This window comes from Mus pahari, chromosome X (assembly GCF_900095145.1).
Source record: "Mus pahari chromosome X, PAHARI_EIJ_v1.1, whole genome shotgun sequence".
Lineage (NCBI taxonomy): Eukaryota > Metazoa > Chordata > Mammalia > Rodentia > Muridae > Mus > Mus pahari.
In genome coordinates, this window is record NC_034613.1 from 90,482,717 (window position 1) to 90,494,610 (window position 11,894).

General features: G+C 39.2%; 1 protein-coding gene and 1 pseudogene across 1 annotated transcript in view; one reads left to right on the plus strand and one right to left on the minus strand.

The window, feature by feature from the left end:
* Zdhhc15 (zinc finger DHHC-type containing 15) overlaps positions 1-11,894 on the minus strand; it is a 112,197-nt gene that overhangs the window by 71,227 nt on the left and 29,076 nt on the right. Inside the window, exon 2 of the mRNA XM_021187709.2 lies at positions 10,494-10,520. Within this exon, the coding sequence (XP_021043368.1) occupies positions 10,494-10,520 (27 nt within the window). The remainder of the gene's footprint in view (positions 1-10,493; positions 10,521-11,894) is intronic.
* Positions 1,543-1,623, plus strand: LOC115063234 (annotated as a pseudogene).

Here is an 11,894-nt window from a genome sequence, read left to right on the forward strand (position 1 = left end):
TAGGGGGTCAACACATCTTATTGCCGGAAAACTCTGTCAGACTTGTTTTTCTTATATAGAAATATCCTTCCTGGCAACACCCTCTCATTGATCTTAATTGTGCAGTATGGAAAGAAAAACAGATTGTTTGAAAACCACAGCCTGTATCCAGACATTTAAAGACGTTTCACAACTCAATAAAATGGGCAAAAGACTTAACCAGATACTTCCCCTAAAGAAGAGTTAGATGGCAGTGAGACATGTGAAAAGATGCTTGGCATTAGCAGTCATTACAGAGCTACAAATCAAAGTCACAAGGAGACGTTGCTTTATACACAGTAAAATGATTTAAAAAAAAAAACCAAAGCTACAAATGAAGATAAGTGACATCGACGATTTAGACCAACTAGCATTGTCATATACAATAGTAGGGAATAAAAAGGGCAGAACTACAGAAGCAGACACTCCGATAGTTCCTTATCCAATTAAACATACCACAGGAGCACAAAATCTTACTCCTTAGTATTTACCAAGAGAAAAAAAAAGACATATTGTCACAAAGGCATATTTTTTTCAAATTTTTAATGGTTCTGGAAATTGTAGCACATGTCAACCAAGTACTCTACCACTGTCCTTGTCTATGTACATGTATATATTTATCAGCTTCATTCAGTGTAGCTCAAAACTGGAAAGAATTCAAATGCACCTAAACTAGTGTGTGAAAGATTGACTTGTGGTACAATTGAAACGTGCACTAACCATCAGCAATAAAAAGGTAGAAAATATTTATATGTGCAGTGGCATGGAGGAATCCTAAAACTGTATAGTACTTGGAAGGCAAATGTAGAAGATTGCACATTGTATGCTTCAATGTATGCATTAGGGAAAGATAAAATTGTATGGACAAAAATAAAATAAAATCAGTGGTGGCCAGGAGTAGGGAGTGAGGATTGTTTGCAAATGGGTCAGATGGAATAATGTGAAATAATGTTAATATTTTATACTTTCATTGTGGTGGTATTTACATCATTGTCTATATTTTTCAAAGATCATCAATCTGAACACTTAAAATGGATGTCTTTAAGTTTTCAAAAATCATATCTCAATAAATCTGACAAACTGAGGTTTTCCTTGAATTTTTAATTTCTCAGATTAATATTTAAATCAAATCATAATAGACCCATATTAAAAATCACTCTACTAGTCATTTCAAAACAATTCCATGTATTACCAGGGAGAATAAACTGGTAAGTAAACAATTAAGTTATATAATAATAGGTATAGTGTTATCCAGTGTTTAAAAAGTCAAGCTTATAAACATCTATACTTCTATTTCTAACTGTAAGGAAAAACATCAATAAGAGTTCAAGTCAAAGATAATAACTAAAGATAATAGATTCTTATGGTTAGTGATAGATTATGAGAACTCAAATTTTTACATTATATATGTCTATACTTTTAAACAATGAATCTTTTACAAATATGTTAATCTATCAAGAAGACAGCCTTCATTAGAGTCCTTAAGACTTTATTAGAAAGTGATTTTTTAAAATGAGCATTAAACCTGCCGCAGAGGTGTTGCAGGTGTGGCTGCTGTGTCACATGTGCAGCAGTAGGTGGCACAATGATGAGTAGCCTACCATTTCCTGAAAAAACTGAGCCTGGGACTACCACAAGTCTGGCACGAGGGGGTGTGGACAGAGAGAAAGCCTGAGATGAGCATCAGTCTGGTGCCAGGCAGGCTTGGACAGGCTCCCAAGATGAGGAGCAAGCCAGAGACTAGAAGAAGCCCACCTGGGACTACAAACCTCAGGCAAAAGTGAGCCTGAGACAGACAATCTTCACAAGGGGCCACTTGGGCAGGCCAGGTGAGGAACAGGCCTGAGATGACTACCAGACCAGCACCATGGGGCCCTGACAGCTACCCTGAGATGGCCACCATTCTGGTACCACACAGGCCTTGGAGGGCAGACCATGCCCAAGAGAACCCCTGCTGGGCACCATAATGCCCAGATGGGACATACACTGCTGAGACCATTCCTGAGATGACCCCATAAAATCAGAGACCCCAGTGCCATTAAAAGAAGCAAGTAAGTGGTGGAGAAATGGAAGAGAAAGAAAAACAGAAGGATATAGACACAATGAAGAATGGTAGAACTGGAGACTCAAGGGTAGTGAGGAACAGCCCGATGTGAGTAGCCAGTGATGTCATCTGGGACCATGATGGAGTCCCGGACTGTGCTGACACAGGGGGCCCTGTCTAGGTCTGTGGTCCTGCAAGAGCAGGGGTCTGCTGCCCCCAAAGGCCAGGTGGATGTCCCTGGTCTGGACTGCTACCTGGCGACATGTTGATGTTCCAGGGCTGTGCAGAACTGGTCCCAGCCCTCATCTGGGCATCATCAGAGACCTAGCCCTGGAAGCATAAAGGCAGGAGGGCTGATTCTGCCCCTAACCAGTTGGAATACTTGGGTTAGCAGCCCAGCACATTGTGGAAGTTGTGGGTGACCCAGCCCTGAGGGTAGAAGCCTGGGAGAGCTGGCCCTACCACTTGTCTCCTGTGCAGTAGAGGAAGAGCTATCCTCTTCCCCCTTGCCCCTCACCATCTGCAGCAGGCAGGAGAGCTGGCCCTGAGGGCATTAGAGCAGTAGAGTTATCCTTGCCTCTCACCTGCTGCAACACTTGGGAGAGCAGGCCCTGCACCTCACCTGGGCAGCACAGTAGAGCTGACCCTGGATGTGAGGGGTGTGGGTGAGTTGGCCCTTCGGCCATAAGCATAAGAGAGCCGGCCCTGCCTCTGGTCTGCTGTGTGGTGGTGAGAGATCCCCTCATCTCCCTTTTGCCTTCACCACTGGCAGTGGGCTAGAAAGCTGTCCTTGACAAGGTCATGAGATTAGGAGAGCTGTCCTTGCCCCTCAACCACTGCAGCACTTGGGGAAGCAGGCTCTGCACCTCATCTGGGCAGAACTGTGGGTGAGACAGTCCCAACGGCATAAGTGTGGGTGAGCCAGTTTTGCCTTTTGTCTGCTGTGTGGTGATGTCAGTGTGGGAGAGATTCCCTGCCCTCCTTTTTGCCCTTGCCATTGGGGCAGGTAGGAGAGTTGGCTTAGATGGGGGTCATGAGAGCATTAGAGCAGGCCCTGCATTTTGCCTTGGTAGCACAGTAGAGCTAACGCTGGATGTGGGGGGTGTAGGTGTAGCTAGCCCAAGGGTGTGAGATCAGAAGAGCCCCAGTGGGCTAACCATCTCAGATACCTTTCAGACCCAGATCCAGGGATTATGAATTGGCCGACCCCAACATATACCGCATCGATGAACTGCTGGGCTGCATGAAGGGACCAGTCCTACAGATCTCAAACTACAGGATCTCCATCATGACACAGGGCAACTACAGGATATTCAAGAAGAGGCCCAGTGAGGTTCCAGTATTGCTAGTGTAGCAGAAGCCAGAGGCCTCATTGCAATTAAACATTTGCAAGCAAAGAAGTGTAGACAAAAGGGTATACTGTGGAACACACTGTGACATACTACAGTTTCCATAATGAGATTTTTTTCTCTGTTGTAGGAGAGGTTGCAAGAGTGGAGGGGCTTAGGAGGAGAGTGGGAGATGAGTGGAATTGGGGTGCATGATGTGAAAATCACAAAGTGCCAATTAAAAATTTTAAAAAACAATCATTAAGTCTATCATCATTGTTGTCGTTGTCACTACTGCCATCTCCACCACTGCCATCATCGATGTTACGAGACAAAATTATCCTATTTAGACCAGGTGAGCCTAGAACGTGCAATGTATCAAAGGCTGGCCTCAAAGTTATGATCCTCCTGCATCTGTCTTAGTTCTTTATAATGTGTTAACATGGTCAGCAGTATACATTTGTCTTAGTTGTTTTAGTTACATTTCTTTTGAACCACACATTGTTGTGGATAGCCCTGGGGCTAATTATATTTGATGTTAATTCCATTCTCTGGTGAGTGGCTGTCAGCACTCAGGTGATTTCCTGTAAACCTGCTTCCCACCTTAATTTGTAAAATAAAGGAGAGCTGATTATTGGGCAGATAAAGGGAAGGTGGAGTGGAAGGTGGGGGAGAGAAGAAGGAGAAAATGGAAGAGGGAGAGGACACAGAGGAGGAGAAAGAAGGAGAAAAGCAGAGCAGAAGCACATGGCCTGGAGAAACTGCAAGTTCTAAGGGGTCTCATAGATGTGGAAGATGGTAGTGTAGCGGTAGATCTGCCTAATCTAGGCACACAGCATGTAATCATATTAACTGTGTTGTGTTTTCATTGCCGGGGCATATTTGTGTTGGAGAGATTTACCGCAACAAGGCATGGTGGTGTATGCTTGTAATCCCAGTACTTTGGAGGCATAAGCAGGAAGAACACCACATGTTTGAAGTCAGCCTAGTCTATAACAAACCTCAAGGCATGTAGAGCTATACAGTGAGACTTTCAAAGATACCACCCTAAAGAAGGGTGAGAGTAGAGTTTTTCCTGAGCAAGCATGAAGTCCTAAATCTCTATTATTTTAAAAACCAAACAAAAATGAAAGAATTCTGCTTTGGGGCCCTGGATATAGCTTAGGGACAGAGTGCTTCCCTAGCAAAGACAGAACCATGGGTTCAATCTTGGGGGAAAATTTTTATTTTAGCTGGTATGTTACCACAAAATTTTATATATTAATGGGGTTCTATGCAATGTTTTAACACACACACGCACACATCAGACTAAACATATCTATCCATATATTCATGTTCCCTATGGCAAAAATATTCAAAGTATTTCTTTTGGACTTTTGAAATAGTCAATTCACCTAGAGACAGTTTTACCTCCCATGTATCTATAACTTAATATCCAATGACCAGTCAGTCCCTCTCTTCCTACCTGACCCCTACTTTCATCAGCCATCTCTGGTAAACACTATCCTACTCTGATTTTTAATGAGATCAACTATTTTACATCCCGCATATCAGTGAGGTTGTGTAGCCTTTCTGTATCTGGCATATTTTATTTAACACAATGACTATCCATGCTCTGTCAAGTATCAAGGAATCATGTTTTAATGGCTGTCTAACATTCCACTGTATTTATGTATATTTTCTTTACCAATTAATCACATGACAGAGATTTAGGTTACTATATGAGATTTCAGGTGTTTCTGCTTCAACAAACTGATTTTTATCTCCTTTTCACATATGCCAGAGAGATACAGTGAGGTCATGTGGTAATTCAATTTTATTTTAGCTTAGAATGAAACTCCACGATGATGGCCATAATGATGTACTAATTTACATTCCACCAACAGTGTACAGCAATTCCCTGTCCTCCTCATTGTCACTAACAATTATTATCTTTGTCTCTAAAACTATTATTTACCACTTATGTGCTTGAGTGTTTTACCTGGATGTCTGTATGTGTACTGCATGCATGCTTGGTACCTGTGGAGGCCAGAAGAGAGTGCTGGATTCCCTGGAACTGGAGTTTCAGATACCTGTGAGTTGCCATGTGGCTGCTGGGAACTGAACCCAGAATCCCTGGAAGAGCAGCCAGTGCTCTTAAACCACTGAGACACTTCTATAGCCTCTCTTTTCATCTTCTTAAGAAAGTAACAGCAATTCTCATTTTGGCTTTCTTTTCACTTTACCAAATAGTTACATTGAGCTTTTAAAAATGTAACCACTGAGCATTTGAATGTCTTCTTAGGAAAAATGTCTATTTAGACCTAAGTCCCATTTTAAAATTGAGTTTATTAGGGGTTTTGCTTTTTATTTTTTATTTCTTATACATTAGAGCTATCAAGCATTGGGCAGATGTATAGCATGCCTCTTTCAAAAATCATGTATTATTAAGAACTCTGACTGGGGACACAGCTCAATGGCAGACTTCTTCCCTCTCACGTCCTGGGTTTAATCTTCAGTGTCATAAATAAAGAGTGTGATGAGGGGTGTGATGGTTCATAACTGAAGATTCCAACACTTGGAAGAATGAAGGAGGAGAAATGTACATTCCGTGGCTGCTTGGACTATTTACCAAGGCTTTACCTTGATGAATTAACAATTAAACAAACAAGAAAATATAAATAGCACTGAGATAACTCATCAAAACCATAGTGAGGATTTCCATTACAATCTGGCAAAGATAAAAAAAAAATCATACTCTAGCATAATGTCTTTCCTCTGAGCTATCTCTTACAATCCTGGTATATTTTAATAGATTAGCTGTAAATTAAGGCTAGCCTAGTTGTGAAGCTGACACAGAGCAGATTATTTCCATGTTTTTGATTTTGAAGACATGATGAAGCTCTTGTATTAGTTCTCTTAGTCCACAATAATGTAGTATAGACTAAGTGCCTTAATCAATAGAAATTAATTTTCTCACAGTTCTGGAGACAAGCCAAGGTAAGGGTACCATCAGGCCGCTTTCCTTGGCATGCACACCACCATCTTCATCCACTGTCTTCAATATTGTCTTCCTTCTATAGTCACCTATCCTCAAATTCCCTTCTATTTTCAAGACACCTGAATTCACTTCAGTGACCTTATTTTAACTTAATTACTCCAAATAAAGTTACATTTTGGAGTACATGTGGCTAGATACCACCTATAAATTTTTGGGTACTCAAGTCCATAGTCACTTTAATAGTTATAAAGTACATCAATTTCTGAGAAGGTAAGTAATTGCAGTCATTTTACTTTAAGGAAGAATTCAGAGAATTTCATATGTAAACCATCAAAAATCTAATGAATCTGCGCAGGACAAGCTGAACTTTTGTTTACAATGATTAATGACCTTTTGGGAAGATGAGAAACTGTGAACAATGTATTACTCTTAATTATATTTGGTCTGAATGATGGATCATGCCTGATGCCCTTATCGTTCTTAAGTTTATTTTTAGCCTCACCTCATTCTTGGTTCTTATTAAATTTCTAATTGTTAGCTTATCCCTGATCCTCATTTCAGGGTTATTGAAGAGATTTTTTTTTTTTTGCAATCAAGATCTTCAACACAGATCATGCTGAGGAAGATCATCTTTATAATATACTTATGAAAACAAGGGGAATATATTATTATCATATTTTAGTATAAAATAAGATAGGGTGTTATATCTTTAAAAACATGTTAGAGTCCTGACTTGAGTCACCAAGGTTGATATAGTTTGTAACATTCTGATATGTGCTGCAGATGACTTGGACTTTAGCCTCTGTTCTTTCTCACAAAAATTAACATAACTAAAAAAATATTTTATCTATTTGGATCTCATTGTTCTACAATATGAATACATGAGTTCTGACCATATATTCATGAGAGAAATCATGAGAAATTATAGTCCTGAAATATCTCATACTACTTTGAAGAAACTAGATTCTTTCCCATGTCAGTACCAGCAACAGTCATCATCAAATGGTAAGTACCTGACACTACTTTATATTTATCATGTATCAAGCACTATGTTAAAATACTTGTTTAAAATAACCATAGAAGGTAAGTGCTATTTCCATTTTATGGAAGAGGAAAGTGAGACCTAGGTTATTTTCCCCATGGCATGCATGTAGTAAGTGGCAAAGTCAACTAATGCCAGGTAGGCCTGACACCAAAATTTTACTTATCGATTACTGTTACAACTCTCCTAACTTGTAAGGCACAGTTAAGAGAATTTTGAAACTTGAAATTTACCAGGCACTCTATTCATTTCATGGGGTTGTGATAACAAATTACTATAACCTGGGTGATTTACAAGAATAGAAATGTATTACCTCACAGTTCTGGAGTATGTTCTTGCTCAAAACTCCAGTACTGAATCTTTCCCTGCCTTCCCTAGCTCTTATTGGTTACAGACAATCCTTAGTGCTCCTTTGTGGTACTACAACCACCCTTCCTCTATCCCAGAGATGTTTTCCATATCTATATATCCAATTTTCCTTTAGAACACCAGTTACTGAGGCTTTATCTAATCTTGTATAACTTCACCATGACATAATAACATGCCCCCAATCCTATTGCAAATAGGGACACTTCCACATGATTAATGTAGCCATGAATTTTGGTGGAAGACTATTCAAACCAATACAGGTACCATAAAGTAGACAAAAAAATAAAAACCTTTTCTAGTATGTTCAGCTTAAAGTTTTCTTAAACTTTAGAGACAAGGAAAAGTCAGGTGATTTGGCTATTTCAGTTCCGTCGGACAGTCATGTTGCTTACTTTATTCTACTTTAACAGTTCAAAGTAGTTGGAGATAAATTCACAAAGCTATTAGGAACCTCAGATAGTCATTAGCTTACTGTCTATTGCAAGTTTGCTTTGTTAAATGTTAACATCTCTGTTTTTACTCTTTCATGTCAGGATTCCTAACAAAGCAGACTAGCTACAAACATTTAGTAGTTTACAGTAGAGCCTTGAGATGTCAAAGCATTGTTATTTTTGTAGAAATCAAAGTTCAAAGTAGGCAACTTACCTACTTTGAAGGTCACAGAGCTAGCAAATGACACAGCTAGAACTCCAACTTATACCTTGTGTCTCTTAAATTTCATTACACTCATTACAGAATATAGAGGCAAAATCTAATACCATTGCTTATTGTGTGGATAAATTTAAGGATTGTCAGGGGAAAGGAACTTCAAATTCCTACTATCAGAAGGGATATTAAGTTAAACATTTTTGTATTATCAGGATATGACGCACAGTAAGTTGTTTATGATGATGATAATGATGATGATGATGAATAACATTGTTTTGTTATTATACTTTTATGGTAGACTATCATGTAAGTCTCCCCCCAGCTATATTGAAAGTTTGTAATAGAAAATACTTAGTATTTATATAAGATGATTTCTCACTTTAAGAACCATATATAAAATTAGATGGCAAGCCGGGTGGTTGTAGCACATGCCTTTAATCCCAGCACTGGGGAGGCAGAGGCAGGCAGGATCTCTGTGAGTTTGAGGCCAGTCTTTTCTACAGAGAGACTTCCAAGACAGCCAGGGCTACATAATGAGACCCTGTCTCAAAAAAAAAAATCACACATGCTTAGAGGTGATGGTGGTGCACACCTTTAATCCCAGCACTCAAGAGCAGAGGCAAGTGGATTTCTAAGTTTAAGGGCAGCCTGGTCTACAGAGAAAGTTCCAGGACAGTCAGGGTTATATAGAGAAATCTTGTCTCGAAGAAAAAAAAAAAAAAAAAGGAAAAGAAAAGAAAAGAAAAGAAAAAAAAACATTCCCCCAAAAGAAAAACCCCAAACAAAAAAGAAAAAGGGAAAAAGGAAAGAAAAAGGCAACTCAAGACTCTTTAAGACTTCCTCTGTTGCTGTCACAATAACAATGCATGTTTATTGAGCTTTTAGGATGTGCTCTGTTCACCTTTGTTCTTCTTTATGTACAATTAAATTGTCTTCATGACACCTTCACAAATCAGACAGTAACATTGTTTCTATTATGTATGCAAATAATAGGATGAATGTAAACTGTTTTATCAAGAAAAGAGTCAAGCTGTAAATTTAACCTGGCTCTGGAGCCCGTACTTTCTTTCTTTTTATTGCCACAGCTCCAACTAATCTCTTGTCTATATGTGTAAAGTTCAGCATCTTGTTGTTGATTGTTTGCATCCTAGAAATCTTCCAGAGAAGTCTATCACAATTGATCTGATTCTTTTTTTTTATTTGATATTTTCTTCATTTACATTTCAAATGCTATCCCGAAAGTTCCCCATACCCTCCCCCCACCCCTGCTCCCCTACCCACCCACTCCCACTTCTTGGCCCTGGCCTTCCCCTGTGCTGGGTCATATAAAGTTTGCAAGACGAAGGGAGCCCGCACTTTCAAGTCCTATTGTTTCCCATTCCTACTGCTCTGTTATCCATGGCAAATGAGCAATAACAAAGCAGACAGGTAACACAGCAGGTCTCGAATGGTGTGAAGGTCAACGAATTCTAACATTTAACTCCCAAGAAATGAGAATTAAAAGTGACACTGTAAAATGCTTCCATATATACTCTTGATCTTCCCGATAAAATAACATAAAGCTAATTGTTCATGGAGACTCATGATTAGCTTCCACGTTTTAAATGCAAAGGGCCTCACTGCTTTGAAAAATGGATCAAGCTAAGCTGGTGATGATCTGTTGAAAGGAACACAAGACTATATAGGAACTGTGATGGTCAAGGCCTGTGGGACCCTTTCTGACTCTATGTGTTGAAGAGGGAATGGATTGGAAAGAAAGGCCAGGTAGGTAGGACAATAATCACAGAAGAGAGCTTAGGGCTGGTCACTATGGAAGAAGTTGTCATGTATCTTGATAATTTATAATTGCTATATTATGGCCAAAAGGGCCACTGAAAATATGTTTTGCTCTATTTCAGAATAATATTCCTTAATATATCACCCAAATGTTCTAATGAACCAAGCACGTTTTTTTTTTTTTTTTGTAAAGTTGCTCAGTTTAAAGACTTTATATAATTTAGTTTTTGAAAGAGAAAAGGATACATAATACATTCCTAACCAACACAGTTCCCAATAGACACTTACCTTTCTCCGCTGGACTCAAAACAGTCACTGTGGAGAGAAAAGAAAATGGGTGTTAGAAGACAGGACAAAGGAGACAGATAAATATCAGTAACATTTTATAATGTGTTGCCTAGTTAATTTTTCACAGTATTATGTTTTAAACAAGTTACATGATGGTTAGGGATAGGGGTTAGGGTTAGAATGATTAAATTCCATCCTATACTAGCTTATTTCTCTTAAATCTTTAGTAACTAAGAAATCACAGACCGTTGATATGTTGATATGGGTCAGGGGTTAAAGGTGCTTGCTGCCAAGCCTGACAATCTAAGTTTGACCTCCAGGACCTATATGATGGAAGGAGAGAAAGGATTCCCACGCATGCCATGTCATGCACGAGCACAAATCTTCCACAGATTAAATGTAATACAATTTTAAAAAAGAATTAACACTCATTTAACAAATATAGAAGTAACATTTTAGAAGACACAACAAATCAGATCATATAAGAGATAAATAACATGGTGTTATAAACTTAAAAACTGATAAATTAGGAGGGTATTACAGATGTCCCTCAAGTGTATAATAAAGCTATATCCCAGTTGACCCACTGTTGAAAACATCATTAAATTGAAAGTGCTGGGCTTGGGGTATAGGTCAATTGGTAGGATGTGTGCTTAGCTTCCTCTCATTTCCTAGTACCACATAAACCTGGGAATGATGTTCCATGCCTGTATCTCAGAACTTGGGAGGTGGTAGGAGCAGAAGTCATAGTTCAAGATGATGCTCAGCTATATAGTGAGTTCAAGGGAAAGTGGAAAGAGAAAAAAAGGAAAGAAAATTATTTTAATAATCTAAATTATGGAATCTCATAGTTTAATGTACCTGACCTATTGTGCTGGCTAGTACTATGTCAGCTTGACAAAAGCTAGAGTCATCTGGGAAAGAGGAACTCTCAGTTAAGAAAATGACTCCATAAGAATGGGCTGGCGAGCAATGGTTCTCAGCATGTGGCTCCCATTCCCTTTGGCAAACCTCTATCTCCAAAAATATTTACATTATGATTCATAACAGTAGCAAAGCTAAAGGTATGAAATAGTAAAAAAAAAATAATTTTATGGTTGGGGGTCACCACAGCATGAGGAACTGTATTAAAGGGTTCCATCATTAGGAAGGTTGAGAACCACTGATGTAGGACATTTTCTTAATTAGTGATCATGGGAGGGCACAGCTCAGTGTGGGTGGTGCCATCCCTGAGATGATGGTCCTACCACTGGGCTGGTGTTTCTGGTTGCTATGGAAGAAAGCAGGCTGAGCAAATCAAAAGGAACAAGTCATGTGTGCTTATTACGAGTTGGAAGATCTTCTGGGTAGCAGCCTTATTTATAATAGCCAGAAGCTGGAAAGAACCCAGATGTCCCTCAA